Source organism: Schistocerca nitens, chromosome 2, assembly GCF_023898315.1.
Source record: "Schistocerca nitens isolate TAMUIC-IGC-003100 chromosome 2, iqSchNite1.1, whole genome shotgun sequence".
NCBI lineage: Eukaryota > Metazoa > Arthropoda > Insecta > Orthoptera > Acrididae > Schistocerca > Schistocerca nitens.
This window is the reverse complement of record NC_064615.1, coordinates 638,510,301-638,527,618: the sequence shown is the minus strand read 5'-3', so window position 1 is coordinate 638,527,618 and position 17,318 is coordinate 638,510,301. Positions and strand designations below refer to the sequence as shown.

At 44.2% G+C, this 17,318-nt stretch overlaps 1 protein-coding gene across 1 annotated transcript in view; it reads right to left on the bottom strand.

The window, feature by feature from the left end:
- LOC126234533 (brachyurin-like) overlaps window positions 1-12,974 on the bottom strand; it is a 48,759-nt gene extending 35,785 nt beyond the window's left edge. Inside the window, exons 1-2 of the mRNA XM_049943229.1 lie at window positions 12,927-12,974; window positions 6,856-6,961 (exon numbers count right to left, since the gene is read on the bottom strand). Of these exons, the coding sequence (XP_049799186.1) occupies window positions 6,856-6,961; window positions 12,927-12,974 (154 nt within the window). The remainder of the gene's footprint in view (window positions 1-6,855; window positions 6,962-12,926) is intronic.
- Window positions 12,975-17,318: the final 4,344 nt, after the last annotated feature.

Here is a 17,318-nt window from a genome sequence, read left to right as displayed (position 1 = left end):
GAATCTCAACCTGGCACCCGCCTTACCAAAAATTTTATATGATCATTCCACTTCAAATCGTTCCGTACCCATACTACCAGATATTTTATAGAAGTAACTGCTACTAGTGTTTGTTCCGCTATCATATAATCATATAATAAAGGATCCTGCTTTCTATTTATTCGCACTACATTACATTTGTCTATGTTAAGGGTCAGTTGCCACTCCCTGCACCAAGTGCCTATCCGCTGCAGATCTTCCTGCATTTCGCTGCAATTTTCTAATGCTGCAACTTCTCTGTTTACTACAGCATCATCCGCGAAAAGCTGCATGGAACTTCCGACACTATCTACCAGGGCATTTATATATATTGTGAAAAGCAATGGTCCCATAACACTCCCCTGTGGCACGCCCGAGGTTACTTTAACGTCTGTAGACGTCTCTCCATTGAGAACAACATGCTGTGTTCTGTTTGCTAAAAACTCTTCAATCCAGCCACACAGCTGGTCTGATATTCCGTAGGCTCTTAATTTGTTTATCAGGCGACAGTGCGGAACTGTATCGAACGCCTTCCGGAACTCAAGAAAAATGGCATCTACCTGGGAGCCTGTATCTAATATTTTCTGGGTCTCATGAACAAGTAAAGCGAGTTGGGTCTCACACGATTGCTGTTTCCGGAATCCATGTTGATTCCTACAGAGTTGATTCTGGGTTTCCAGAAATGACATGATACGCGAGCAAAAAACATGTTCTAAAATTCTACAACAGATCGATGTTAGAGATATAGGCCTATAGTTTTGCGCAACTGCTCGACGACACTTCTTGAAAACTGGGACTACCTGTGCTCTTTTCCAATAATTTGGAACCTTCCGTTCCTTTAGAGACTTGCGGTACACGGCAGTTAGAAGGGGGGCAAGTTCTTTCGCGTACTCTGTGTAGAATCGAATTGGTATCCCGTCAGGTCCAGTGGACTTTCTCTGTTGAGTGATTCCAGTTGCTTCTCTATTCCTTGGACACTTATTTCGATGTCAGCCTTTTTTTTTTCGTTTGTGCGGTGATTTAGAGAAGGAACTGCAGTGCGGTCTTCCTCTGGGAAACAGCTTTTGAAAAAGGTGTCATCGTCTGTTTCAATGCCATCATCATCCCAGAGTGTCTGGATATGCTGTTTCGATCCACTTACTGATTTAACGTAAGACCAGAACTTCCTAGGATTTTCTGGCAAGTCGGTACATAGGATTTTACTTTCGAATTCACTGAACGCTTCACATATAGCCCTCTTTACGCTAACTTTGACATCGTTAGCTTCTGTTTGTCTGAGAGGTTTTGGCTGCGTTTAAACTTGCAGTGAAGCTCTCATTGCTTTCGCAGTAGTTTCCTAACTTTGTTGCTGAAGCACGGTGGGTTTTTCCCGTCCCTCACAGTTTTACTCGGCACGTGCCTGTCTAAAACGCATTTTACGATTGCCTTGAACTTTTTCCATAAACACTCAACATTGTCAGTGTCGGAACAGAAATTTTCGTTTTGATCTGTTAGGTAGTCTGAAATCTGCCTTCTATTACTCTTGCTAAACAGATAAACTTGCCTCCCTTTTTTTATAATACTATTTACTTCCACATTTAGGGATGCTGCAACGGCCTTATGATCACTGATTCCCTGTTCTGCGCTTACAGAGTCGAAAAGTTCGGGTCTGTTTGTTATCAGTAGGTCCAAGATGTTATCTCGACGAGTCGGTTCTCTGTTTAATTGCTCGAGGTAATTTTCGGATAGTGCCCTCAGTATAATTTCACTCGATGCTCTGTCCCTACCACCCGTCCTAAACATCTGAGTGTCCCAATCTATATCTGGTAAATTGAAATCTCCACCTAAGACTATAACATGCTGAGGAAATTATCTCAGTTGTTCTGTCACTAATGCTGCTGAGTCGGGAGGTCGGTAAAAGGAGCCAATTATTAACCTAGCTCGGTTGTTGAGTGTAACCTCCACCCGTAATTATTCACAGGAACTATCCACTTTTATTTCTCTACAGGATAAACTACTACTAACAGCGACAAACACGTCACCACCGGTTGCATGCAATCTATCCTTTCTAAACACCGTCTGTGCCTTTGTAAAAATTTCGGCAGAATTTATCTCTGGCTTCAGCCAGTTTTCCGTACCTATAACGGTTTCAGCTTTGGTGCTTTCTATCAGCGCTTGAAGTTCCGGTACTTTACCAACGCAGATTCGACAGATTACAATTACTGTGGTGTCACAGCCAGACACCACACTTGCTAGGTGGTAGCTTCAAATCGGCCGCGGTCCATTAGTACATGTCGGACCCGCGTGTCGCCACTGTCAGGATCGCAGACCGAGCGCCACCACAAGACAGGTCTCGAGAGACGTACTAGCACTCGCCCCAGTTGTACGACGACGTTGCTAGCGACTACACTGACGAAGCCTTTCTCTCATTTGCCGAGAGACAGAATAGCCTTCAGCTAAGTTAATGGCTACGACCTAGCAAGGCGCCATTTGTACCATTGCATGTACCTCAAGATAGAGTCTCACTTGTATCATCCAGAATGCTGTATACCAAAGGACAATATAAAAGTTAAGTGTTCTAGTAGCTACGTTCTTTTCTTTATCACATTCATTACGAATCCTGTTCCAGACTTAACGCCAGACGGCGTGAGTTGACGCGTGCCCTTTCGGCTACTTCACTGTGGACTGGCTGCCTTAACAGTCCACTACAATTACAATACCGTTTTTGCTTGGTCCCCGCATGTCCATACTTTGCCCTGCACCCTTTGAGGCTGTTGCCCTTTCTGTACTTGCCTGAGGCCATCTAACCTAAAAAACCACACAACCCCTGCTGCCCGTGTAGCCGCCTGCTGTGTGTAATGGACTCCTGACCTATCCAGTGGAACCCGAAACCCCACCACCCTATGGCGCAAGTCGAGGAATCTGCAGCCCACACGGTCGCAGAACTGTCTCAGCCTCTAATTCAGACCCTCCACTTGGCTCTGTACCAAAGGTCCGCAGTCAGTCCTGTCGTCGATGCTGCAGATGGTGAGCTCAGCTTTCATCCCACTAACGAGACAGGCAGTCTTCACCAAATCAGATAGCCGCTGGAAGCCAGAGAGGATTTCCTCGCATCCGTAGCGACACACATCATTGGTGCCGACATGAGCGACCACCTGCAGATGGGTGCAACGTTGGAGCTCCCAACTACCAGTAAGCCCACCCTCTGCGACCACCCAGATCTTGCCTACTGAGGGGCAACCTCTGGAACAGGACAAGCAGCCATGTCAGGCCGAAGATCAGTATAAGCCTGAGACAGAGCCTGAAATCGGTTCGTCAGACAAACTGGAGAGGCCTTCCGTTCAGCCCTCCGGAATGTCTTTCGCCCCATTTCACACCTCTAGACGACCTCCCACTCTACCACGGGTGAGGGGTCAGCCTCAATGTGGGCAGTATCCCGGGCAGCCACAACCGGAGTCCGATCGGGGGCTGTGTGGGACGAGCTGGCCGTCCCCGACAATCCCCCGTCCGGACCCCCACAGTGATGCCCATTGGCAACTGCCTCAAGCTGTGTGACCGAAGCCAACACTGCCTGAAGCTGGGAGTGAAGGGATGCCAACTCAGCCCGCATCTGAACACAGCAGTCACAGTCCCTATCCATGCTAAATACTGTTGTGCAAAGAACGTCTGAACTAATCTACAGAGAGCACGAACAGTTCGACACAAAATTTAAAAGGATATTAAAATACAAGATTGCCTAGTAAATGTAGTAATGATGCTACTTGCGCACTGCTGACACACTGCTCGGCGGCAGAAGGAGACTACGCGATTTTACACTATTCAGGTACTAAAACGCGATGCTACAACCCTCAAATATTATAATACGCCCGAAATTTATGAATTAAACTATGCAAGTACGCAAAAACACGCAAAGAAATTAAGAATTAAACTATGTAACAAATAAGTGAGCTAAGAGTATACGACTTGCTGCTAGCAGCTGCGTATCCAACGGCGGCAGGGAGCACTTGTTGTATTAAAGGTCGCGATTTAAACATTCCTAGTATCAGTGAACGTTACGAAGCGATTTAAAAACAGGCAAATCACCTTCGTTTTCTGATAAGTCGGTCAGACGGATTCGCATAAACACTGACATCAGTTATGGAATGATGGAACATTTTTTATATTTATCCATTATGACGTTTCTGTGAAATAAAAATCTTCTCTGTCGATTGATGGTTTCAGCTATCAGAGATCTTTCGAAGCGTACCTCCCCCTGTTCGTCCATGAGATTCATAGCACCGTAGACAATGATACGTAAGTTGATGCAGAGCTCTTTGACATGAAGGTGGATTTCGATATAATGTCGCACCTTCGTTTAATGAAAAAAGTACGACCTTATAGAATGTTATACCAAGTTTGTAATTGGATTCAGGACTTCCTTGTCGACAGAACTCAGCATGTTGTTCTTCAGGAGATGAAAAGGGGGTATATAAAGTTAATTGAGGGGTTACCCCAACGAACTGTTATTACACCTTTACTGTTTATGATATATACAGGATGTCCCAAGCTTTAGGGACACGAAAACGAGAAAAAAAGGCAAGTGAACATGACCTCTAAAGTGCACACCTTAAGAGCTGGGAGCACTTGTTGAGAAGAAGAGATGTGTATCTGTTGTGTACATAGTTCCGCGTAGTACACAACTTTCCCACTAGAGCGCGCCCCGCTAAGCACAACAGCGCAGGCGCAGCGCTCGTCCGTCTCCGCTCTACGAGATGGCGCTGCCATAAAAACGGACCAAATTCTGCTTCCGCCGATCCGCGTATTAATGTGTAACGCAGCCAATGATATTGCTGCTAACGTAGAACCTTTTCTCTTCGCGGATCACACTCGCGCAGTGATACATGAACGCTCGAGGTATTATAACGAGTGTACAGACCTCCGATTAGTCAATCTGCATCAGTCTGCATTAGTCTGCAGTCAAGTTTCAGTCTGCGCCTAATAAGATTATCATATTCCTGTACATAGCCATGAAGAGACATGTATAGACACTTTGTCAAGTATCAGAGATATGTGAGAATAAGATTAACGTACCAAGACCAAAGGAACTTCAGATTGTCAATTGTAAACAGCATCCAGAATCAAGTTACGTAACGTCTATGTTTTTTTATTATTTTAATAAATGTGTGTGAAAATTAATCAAGTTCTGTTTAAAGTTGGTCACCGTCAATCTGCTACTCTAAACGTGCAAGTGGCATTTCTATCGTCTGATCTAACGGCAGAAGATAAACACGCCACAATAAGACCACGAGACATATTGCTGACACTCGCCTACTTCGTTAGAGCGACAAGTCAAATAATCTGATGGTATGTGTACCGAAGGTCTTGCAGTACACACACCACTGTATCACACTAGCGAAGATGAACAAGTGCTCAGAACTCTTAAAAGCATGCATTTTAGACCAACGTTTACTGGACTTTTTTTTCTTCGTTTGCTTCATACTACCTCCTCTAATAATGTGGAAAGTAAAGTCCTTGCAGTAGAAGAGATCTGTTTCATAGTATGGATGATGAACAAATGCTCATAGCCCTTAAGGTATGCATTTCAGATCGCAAATTTTTTGTTGTTTTACTGTAGGGAACCTGTCCCTAAAGCTTGTCGGTAGTTTTTTGGTACACCCTGTGTGTGAAATGTCAAGTGAATAAGATCGAAAGGTCCGTGAGGCTTTTAGAGGACGATGCTGTTGCCTGTAGGGAAGTTACAAAGTTACAAGACTGGCGAAATGCAGGAAGACATTCATAGGATCAGTAATTGGTGCAGAGACTGGAATTGATCCCGAACGGGAATAAATCTAACAAATAGCGCATAAGTCGAGGAAACGATAGATTAATGTTCAGTTGCACTATTGTCGATAAAACACCGGAAGTAGTAAAATGGTTCAAAGGGCTCTGAGCACTATGGGACTTAACTTCTGAGGTCATCAGTCCCCTAGAACTTAGAACTACCTAAACCTAACTAACCTAAGGACATCACACACATCCATGCCCGAGGCAGGATTCGAACCTGCGACCGTAGCGGTAGCGCGGTTCCAGACTGTAGCGCCTAGAAACGCTCGGCCACTCCGGCCGGCCACGGAAGTAGCAACAACCGTAATGTATCTGGGAATAACAATCCGGATTTGTGTAGTAGTAAGAATAGCACATTGGAGGAATCTACAGAAGAAGGGGTTTACAAAACGCTCGTTACACCGATTTAAGAGCGTTGGTCCTCAGTAAGGGACCCTCACAGTTTATATTAACAGAAGAGGTCTTAATAAAAGAGAGATCCAAAGAAGAGCGACGCGTTTCGTCACGAGATCGTTTAGTAAGCGCGAGAGCGCAACCAACTCTAATGGCAGACACTACAACAGAGATGTTGTGCATCAGGGAGACAGTTGGTAATGACTTTCCAAGAGCTTTCGTTCCATGACGTGTGTGGCCACATATTAGTTTGTCCCAAGTACATCTTGCAAAGGACCACGACCAGAAAATCCGCGAAATTGGAGGTGATACGGAAGTTTAACAACAGTCGTTCTTCCCTCGCATCATTCGAGAATGGAGGGTGGAATGGTAGTGGCACTAGACGCAATCTCTGCTGTACCCTATAAGGTGGCTTCTGGAGTACAGATTAGATGAAAATGAAGATTTAGTGATTCTAATGACCGACAACGCCCCTGTAAACAATCCCTGTAAACAACTGCGTCATCGATAACGAATAGCTTTACACAGCCAGCAATGCTGCTAACCAGAACATTTCTGTACCGTGGACGTGCAGATTTGCTATCGATTTTCACGGAAACTGTACAAAGGTTCTAAGATAAGCGGTAAAGAGCTGCAACTAACCTTTCTCGCTGTGCTGTCTTGGCTGGAGCAGCGCGCCCTTTGGCTTCAGCGCCCTTACGTCAGAGCGCCTCTCCGGCAGTCGCGGCAGGCCGCGGGCTGGCACTGCCTGTACAACACACACATCCACACACACAAAACTCAATGGACCGTGTAGCATTAATGGCCGCCAGTTCCAGTCTAGTGTTGTTCGGCCGCCTCGTGCTAAAAAATTAAGTCTAGTTGCATGAGCCGGACTAAAATAATAATGTGTTCATTAATGTTAACACTAATCATGTATACATGTCCTGTAAACTGACTCATTCCACATCATTACAATACAAGAATCGTTTATATGTTCTACACTACTGGCCTTTAAAATTGCTACAGCAAGAAGAAATGAAGATGATAAACGGGTATTCATGGGACAAGTATATTATACTGGAACTGACGTGTGATTACATTTTCACGCAATTTGGGTGCATAGATCCTGAGAAATCAGTACCCAGAACAACCACCTCTGGCCGTAATAACGGCCTTGATACGCCTGGGCATTGAGTCAAACAGAGCTTGGATGGCGTGTACAGGTACAGCTGCCCGCGCAGCTTCAACACGATACCACAGTTCATCAAGAGTAGTGACTGGCGTATTGTGACGAGCCAGTTGCTCGGCCACCATTGACCAGACGTTTTCAATTGATGAGAGATGTGAAGAATGTGCTGGCCAGGGCAGCAGTCGAGCATTTTCTGTATCCAGAAAGGCCCGTACAGGACCTGCAACATGCGGTCGTGCATTATCCCGCTGAAATGAAGGGTTTCGCAGGGATTGAATGAAGGGTAGAGCCACAGGTCGTAACACATCTTAAATGTAACGTCCACTGTTCAAAGTGCCGTCAATGCGAACAAGAGGTGACCGAGACGTGTAACCAATGGCACCCCGTATCATCACGCCGGGTGATACGCCAGTATGGCGATGACGAATACACGCTTCCAATGTGCGTTCACCGCGATGTCGTCAAACACGGCTGTGACCTTCATGATGCTGTAAACAGAAACTGGATTCATCCGAAAAAATGAAGTTTTGCCATTCGTGTACCCAGATTCGTCGTTGAGTACACCATCGCAGGCGCTCGTGTCTGTGATTCAACGTCAAGGGTAACCGCAGCCATGGCCTCCGAGCTGATAGTCCATGCTGCTGCAAACGTCGTCGAACTGTTTGTGCAGATGGTTGTTGTCTTGCAAACGTCCCCATCTGTTGACACAGGGATCGAGACGTGGCTGCACGATCCGTTACAGCCATGCGGATAAGATGCCTGACATCTCGGCTGCTAGTGATACGAGGCCGTTGGGATCCAGCACGGCGTTCCGTATTACCCTCCTGAACCCACCGATTCCATATTCTGCTAACAGTCATTGGGTCTCGATCAACGCGAGCAGCAATGTCACGATACGATAAATCGCAATCGCGATAGTCTACAATCCGACCTTTATCAAAGTCGGAAACGTGATGGTGCGCATTTCTCCTCCTTACACGAGGCATTACAACAACGTTTCAGCAGGCAACGGCCGTCAACTGGTGTTTGTGTATGAGAAATCGGTTGGAAAGTTTCCTCATGTCAGCACGTTGTAGGTGTCGCCACCGGCTCCAACCTTGCGTGAATGCTCTGAAAAGCTAATCATTTGCACATCACAGCATCTTCTTCCTGTCGGTTAAATTTCGCGTCTGTAGCACGTCATCTTCATGATGTAGCGATTTTAATGGCCAGTAGTGTAAGTGTTGTTGCATGAGCAGGACTAAAATAATAATGTGTTCATTAATGTTAACACTAACCACGTATACTTGCCTGTAAACGGACTCATTCCACATCATTACAACACGAGACTAACTAACTTCCCATTTGACGCCACTTCTTCCGTCGATGTACATGAAACGAAACAAACCAAAGATGAGACGAGCGCTGCCTGATATAAAGTAATGTCTCAAAAACATACGAGGTGAAGTCACAGCTTCCCTTGTAAAGTTTCCATAAGTACGATGAAGTGGCGTGCAGCGGACATAATGGAGTTCCTGACAAATTAAGATGCTGAACTAATCTTCATCATACTTGAATAGGAGAACAGTTCTGACCTTCTCACTCAAACGCCTTCAACTTCAGTTGTGATTATTATATTTAATAGCGTTAAAAAGATGTTTCCAGTCAAAAAACATTTTTACTTTTGATCTTATTTTACTCGGCGTCATATTTTCCTGCTGTTATTGCTTTTCAGTTCCGTCGATTTATTTTTGATCCAAACTGGCATTAATCGTTTGGATTTATTTGTGATTATTCAGCCGCCAAAACGGAAACTTTTTCCCTTCTACGCACAATGATCACTTTCCACGCAGCTTAAGAAAGTTTTAAGTGTGTCTGTTGAATACAGATGACGCAATCTGCGTATATCACGTCTGAGTTGTATGATGATCAGACAAGGGAGAAGGTGAAACCTCTGCCAATAAACAGCCAAGGGGTGTGCAACCCTTTAGCTTACCTGATCCACATTAGAGTACGGGGGAAAAGAATGTTACTTTATGATTCTTAATTCTAAAGAAAAAGAAAAGGAAGATGCAATTAATTTCACTATTTATATATGAGAGTTCGTTAATAATTTTATACATAAGTAATTACAAATCCTAGAAGTATGTCACATTTAACTTACGGTAATTACAGAATTACGCTAGGTCTACTGTTAGATAGCAAACATTCGCAGTAATTGCAATCCACAGGAAGATTTTTAACTTACACGACTTGTCGTGATCAGAACTACTGTGAAAAAATTTCTTTACCAGAATTGTTCCCTTGTATTTCCATAAATTAATTCATTACGAGTGTCTGAATCTCTAGTTTCGCAGTTGCAACTGAAGTATCAGTAAGATAACAGACCAGAGCGTCTGACGGATTGGCCGGTTATAAAAACGAGACTCCGGGGGTTGAAGTATAGCATGGGCGGCAGCATTAAGAATTGGGTGGACCAGTGAGAGAACAGCATCGTGTGGCGTTAGTTTCAGGTTGAAAATAATCAGTTTTCCTAACTTTACCTAAAAGTAATTTCATCGATCTCGTTTTAGTTTTCTTTTTTTCTTTTATCGGTTCCAGGCTAGATGCTCACTTCTTGGACCGCACTGATATTTCCTTTCGGCCGCATGAGGCCTGCTTTTTGCGGGTTGGGCAGTCCTGACATAGGCAACTATTCTCGACTAGCACTAAATGGATCGCTGGGCTTAGCGTTTCCACCTGAAGAGTGGATCACCATCATACAGTGTAAGATGCCTTCAGTCCATGAGACAGTGCGGAGAGGTTTGGAACTTAATGCAGGACGTTGGCGTGAAACAAAGCCTGGCGATGAGGAACTTTACGACACCACCGCTCCTCCCCTTGCTGGCGACAAAAATTTCTCCCGCAACACGAATTTCGAACCGGATAATTCTGAGTCGATTGCCTCAGCAACGGCGTGCGTCAGCGACCTCGACTATTGAGGTGGATACTTAATCTTTTATGAACGGTTATTCGCTTCGGACGCGAATGCAATTATTTTCGTCTTCCAGCCCTTGATTATTTACATACTGCATTTCTCTGCTAAATTGTTTTGTTCAGTCCATTGTTCATAGCATTAAGGAATTTCGGAGCAGCCTAATTCTTAATATGTCTCTATTACACATCTACTGCTTCAATGTTCTAACTACGCAATATAATATCAATTTACTCTACATATCTACTAATTTGTGACCCGAAATGAGATTCACTCTTCCTTCGGCTTTGTAATCTAGCATCTGGCTTCTTAACCCAAGGAAGTGATGTCACCGTTCGTCCCAGTCTTTTCAAGTAGACCACATTTTCGTGGGATCTGCCGAAGGTGTGTTTATAACTATCTGAGTCCTATCGCAGAACCAGAAATTTTTCTGCCCTTTCATTACCGTGAACCATTAATTCAGCTTTCTGTTACCCGTGGTAATTTCAAAGATTTTACGTAGGAAACAAACCTGTGGAAAACGTACATGAATTGAAGTAACACTTATCGCACGGAAATGCTAGTCGTAGACTACCGCAGCTCAACATCATCCATTGATATTCAGATAGCATAGCAATACTGATGTTCATTGATACCGTACCACTATAGCTCCTATTTAGTTTTACACCTTAAATACACAACAAAAGCCTTGTTTCGTAACCTGACATAAACTAGGCAGGTCACCGCCTCTAACCACGAAGTGTTAACATACAGAGATCGACTTTAGGTCGACGCCCGGAAACTCAGTATATTGCAAACGTTACGACTGCAAGTGGCATGATCTCAAAGAAATATGGATGAAAAAGTCAGAATTATTTTAAACAACCCGGGGTGCAACAGAGTTCAGAATCATAGTTCAGATCTACAAAGCGAGGTGACAAAAGTATTTGGATACCTCCTAATAACGTGCCCGGTGTAGTGCAGCAACTCGACGTGACATGGATTCGACAAGTCATTGCATGTACACTGTAGAAATATTGAGCCATGCTGCCTCTATAACCGTCCATAGCTGCGAAAGTGTTGCCGATGCAGGATTTTGTGCACGAAATGACCTGTCTATTACGTCCCATTAACGTTCGATGAGTGGCCGAATCATTAGCTCGAATTGTCCAAAAAAATGTTCAAATGTGTGTGAAATCTTATGGGACTTAACTGCTAAGGTCATCAGTCCCTAAGCTTACACTCTACTTAACCTACATTATCCTAAGGCGCCGGGACCAGTCGCACAGTCCATGACTGCAGCGCCTTAGACCGCTCGCCTAATACCGCGCGGCTCGAATTGTCCAGATTATTCTTCAATGTCTGGAGCATTACGGGCAACGAGCTCTGGATTTTGATAATCTTACGCACGAGTTGGACAGAATTTGGCACGATATACTTCAGGAGGACATCCGACAACTCTACCAATTACTGAATCAGTCCCAAGCCGAATAACTGTTTGCACTAGGGTCAAAGGTGGACCAATGCGTTATTGACTTGCTCAATTTCTGGAGCTCTCTCTTGAACAAATCATTCAACTTCTCCGAAATTGTAGTGGAGGAGGAGGAGATTAGTGTTTAACGTCCCGTCGACAACGAGGTCATTAGAGACGGAGCGCAGGCTCGGGGGAGGGAAGGATGGGGAAGGAAATCGGCCGTGCCCTTTCAAAGGAACCATCCCGGCATTTGCCTGAAGCGATTTAGGGAAATCACGGAAAACCTAAATCAGGATGGCCGGAGACGGGATTGAACCGTCGTCCTCCCGAATGCGAGACCAGTGTGCTAACCACTGCGCCACCTCGCTCGATGAAATTGTAGTGGTTTGTTTGTCTATACATATATCGATTTCCGTCCCATTCCGACAGTCCCTTCGTGGTGCGTTTTTTATGTTGGAGTGTATAAAATGAAATATGAGTCGTTTACCATTTCTAACGGTTTTCACGGTACAATTGTTGGCAAAGACAGAGCCTAAGGAAAGACTGACCATGCTACTAGTCCATAGTTAAGTTGGTTGGTTGTGTTGGGGAAGGAGACCAGACAGCGAGGTCATCGGTCTCATCGGATTAGGGAAGGAAGTCGGCCGTGCCCTTTGAAAGGAACCATCCCGGCATTTGCCTGGAGCGATTTAGGGAAATCACGGAAAACCTAAATCAGGATGGCCGGACGCGGGATTGAACCGTCGTCCTCCCGAATGCGAGTCCAGTGTCTAACCACTGCGCCACCTCGCTCGGTCATAGTTAAGTGTTAAACCTCTAAACTAACTATTGTGCTGGCAAGAAACATCGAACTTGAGAGGAAAATCGATGCTTTTACTACATGAGAAATTTTGAAAGAAATTTTTCTGATGTAATGATTGATGTAATATTATCTATAGTGTAAATAAATGCGAGAAACCACATGCACCCGATCGCTTGCAGTTTAACTGGGGCTGAGAAGGAAGCGCAAAACAGTTAAGAGTAGAACAGACTATGAGTACTACCATCATATGTGTGCGTTTGTTTGAACATTTTTTAGAGAAGTAATAAGCGCTTTTAGCGTACAGTGGAATCTGTACTTCTACAGGCGATCTCACCTGGACGGCTGCCGCTACGAACATCAGACACACGAGCAGGACTTTCATTTTGGGATGGACACACTGCCCCACACCCGTGGACATATATATGGTCTCCCCAAATCACTTAGATAGAAGATCTTGGGAACAGACGTGAAGTGTTTACGAAGCTTCAAGTACTGAAGATCAGTATCGTATCTACGCCGAAATAGACACGTGTCAGTCAGCTGGCCATAGGTGAATCCTGATAAGGGATGATTCTCTTACTCATCAGTGTAGGACTTCACGATAGTGATCATATAACCTTTGTCAGTAAACAAGTGATATCCCATCCTGTGTACCTACTTCAGTATACTGGGAACACTACATTCCTTGACGTCCATTTCATTCGGCATTCATCCCAAAGAGTCTTTCAACTCAATGTCAACAACTTCTTCACCTGACGGAACAAATGGTACTTCACGATCAATCCTATGTAAATCCAGGCAATAACTGTACGAAAAACCACGCATGCATTGTATTTCAGAGAACTATCTAGTAATACTTGAAAAAAGAGACAGCATTGGTCGTATATTTTTTACTATTGCAAAATCGATTTTCTGTCACTGAGTGACCATCTTCAGTGCTATATTGTATAACTTAAATTGGAATGCACTGTTGTTACTAAGCTTACGGCAATCACATAGAATCTATGTGATTGCCGTAAGCTTAGTGACAACAGTGCATTCCAATTTAAGTTATACAATATAGCACTGAAGATGGTCACTCAGTGACAGAAAATCGATTTTGCTATAGTAAAAAATATACGACCAATGCTGTCTCTTTTTTCAAGTGTACCTGTTATCTGGTCGTAGTGCACAAGACAACATGGAGTCACCAATCACTATCTAGTAATCTAAAACCACAAAATTCACCGCGTTAAAATACTAAACACTCAGCCTAACACCCGATAAAAAACTAACTTGGAATCCCGCATCCTAACCATTCAAAATAATATCGACTGATACTACTTACCAGCAAAACGTGGAGACCATCCCCCGGCCTTCATCTATGCATAAAATACCATAATTCATCCCATTATTATCTATGTAAATTTTGCATTGACCGTTACTCTTTCCAGGCTTTCAACTTCCACGAAATCCTTGAACAACAAAGATCTTTACCTGAATAATTTAACAGCTGCACTCTATCGCAACCATTAGTGCGGGCCTTGTGCAGAAGTATCATTACTTGCAGAGTTATTGTGACGAGTGACTATTCATTTAAGTAAGGCTACTGGGAAGCTTAAGCCAACACTTAAAGAGGCAGAATTTTGTTTATTTGTTTAAATTCAGGGACTCAATTGGCGGTGGTGTGTAGGTTTTTGTTTGTATTTTTTTGTGATTCACTACCTTTGTTATTTGGGAATTAGCTTCGCTGCCACTCGTCCGTAGCTGACGATAACCTGCTGTAAGAAAGTAAAAAGCAAATAAAACTTTGATTACTGAACATTGAAAACAGCGTTTCCGACTTCTGATTATGAAGGAAAATAGAATTTGACATTAATTAATCTTAAGGTCGCCTCCCCCCCCCCCCCCCCCCGCCCAAATGAAAAAGAAAAGCTGTCTTAAAACTACCCAACGAGCTTGCCACAGTGATAACGGCAGTTCCCTTCGGCTCACCGAACTTATGCGCTGTAGGACCTGGTTACTACCGGCCGGTGTGGCCGTGCGGTTCTAGGCGCTTCAGTCTGGAACCGCGTGACCGCTACGGTCGCAGGATCGAATCCTGCCTCGGGCATGGATGTGTGTGATGTCCTTAGATTAGTCAGGTTTAATTAGTTCTAAGTTCTAGGCGACTGATGACCTCAGAATTTAAGTCGCATAGTGCTCAGAGCCATTTGAACCATTTTTGAACCTGGTTACTACTTGGATGGGTAACCGTCCTAATCTGCCGAGCGCTGTTGGCCAGCAGCGCATATTCAGCCATTGTGAGGCCAATTGAGGAGTTACTTGATTGAGAAGTCGATGGTATAAACAGTTAAACTCTATTTCATAAAAAGAGATAAAAACTTAAAGTAGTTAATCAGTGAAGGCAATAGAAAAGAAATATTCGATGGTTATTCAATAATACGGAAAGAAGTAAGGAAACATATGTGTTTGTAATTGATAAAAAACAGAGAGGAGACTAAAATCATATATCTGACTCGGCAGTATGTCTGATCTTTGCTTAGCAAAATACGACAAAGCAAGGAAGATCTGCGGTTATTGCGCCTATTAGGAATAACTGTAAGTAAAATAAACTTCGCAATCGTTAGGATTGCTCTAATATTTAAAATTATGCCGTAGAGACAGATCATATCACGAGTGTTAATAAAAACTAGTAATATTATTAGCGCAAGTGGACGGTGTAGTTACTGCCCAACTGCTCACCGTTACGTTGTATATTACTAAACTGTGAATAAATATATATCAGTTAAAACTTCGACATATTAAATGTTGTTATTACTGATAAGAAGTAAAAAGGAGCTACGCTTACCATCTCGGTATCGGCTTAAAGAATTGTTGATTTAAAGCAGTACTACTCTATATGAACAGGTTTTTAACGTCTCAAAAAATAAACTTAGGTATCTCAATACGTATGAATAATTAGATGGAAAACTGAAGCTATTCACAATACTTTATACGAATTGCCTTCACTGTACATACACTACTGGCCATTAAAATTGCTACACCACGAAGATGACGTGCTACATACGCGAAATTTTACCGACAGGAAGAAGATGCTGTGATATGCAAATGATTAGCTTTTCAGAGCATTCACACAAGGTTGGCGCCCGTGGCGACACCTACAACGTGTTGACATGAGGAAAGTTTCCAACCGATTTCTCATACACAAACGGCAGTTGACCACCGTTGCCTGGTGAAACGTTGTTGTGATGCCTCGTGTAAGGAGACGAAATGCGTACCATCACTTTTCCGACATTGATAAAGGTCGGATTGTAGCCTATCGCGATTGCGATTTATCGTATCGCGACATTGCTGCTCACGTTGGTCGAGATCCAATGACTGTTAGCAGAATATGGAATCGGTGCGTTCAGTAGGGTAATACGGAACGCCGTGCTGGATCCCAACGGCCTCGTATCACTAGCAGTCGAGATGACAGACATCTTATCCGCATGGCTGGAACGGATGGTGCAGCCACGTCTCGATCCCTGGGGACGTTTGCAAGACAACAGCCATCTGCACAAACAGTTCGACGACGTTTGCAGCAGCATGGACTATCAGCTCGGAGACCATGGCTGCGGTTACCCTTGACGTTGAATCACAGACAGGAGCGCCTGCGATGGTGTACTCAACGACGAACCTGGGTGTACGAATGGCAAAACGTCAATTTTTCGGATGAATCCAGGTTCTGATTACAGCATCATGATGGTCGCATCCGTGTTTGGCAACATCGCGGTGAACGCACATTGGAAGCGTGTATTCGTCATTCCCATTCTGGCGTATCACCCGGCGTGGGGGTATGGGGCGCCATTGGTTACACGTCTCGGTCACCTCTTGTTCGCATTGAGGGCACTTTGAACAGTGGACGTTACATTTAAGATGTGTTACGACCTGTGGCTCTACCCTTCATCGATCCCCGCGAAACCCTACATTTCAGTAGGATAATGCACGACCGCATGTTGCAGGTCCTGTACGGGCCTTTCTGGATACAGAAAATGTTCGTCTGCTGCCCTGGCCAGCACGTTCTCCAGATCTGTCACCAACTGGAAACGTCTGGTCAATGGTGGCCGAGCAACTGGCTGTCACAATACGCCAGTCACTACTCTTGATGAACTGTGGTATCGTGTTGAAGCTGCGCGGGCAGCTGTACCTGTACACGCCATCCAAGCTCTGTTTGACTCAATGCCCAGGCGTTTCAAGGCCGTTATTACGGCCAGAGGTGGTTGTTCTGGGTACTGGTTTCTCAGGATTTATGCACCCAAATTGCATGAAAATGTAATCACATGTCAGTTCTAGTATAATATATTTGTCCAATGAATACCCGTTTATCATTTGCATTTCTTCTTGGTGTAGCAATTAATGGCCAGTAGTGCACGTTATATTCAGTGTCTTCTGAAATTCCCGTTACAAACTTTTTGGACTTTAGATGGGAGTGAGTACACAATACTTTGAATTGGAACCCATGTCGTGAAACGTACCGTTTGTATTCTACGCCGGTTTCAATACAACTGCTGACGGAAAGAGAAAAGTCTCAGAGTTGCTTGTCCTGGTATGCAGTGTGGTAGACAGGGTGACATGGGGTCGTATGCAAAGTTTAATTTACGAGACTCATGCAGAGAGAGACGTTGATCTGCTGGGACAAGTTCTGGCCTTTGCCCTAGAAACTGAAGAACCATATGTAGGGTGCAGAGTGTGTACCAGAACACAC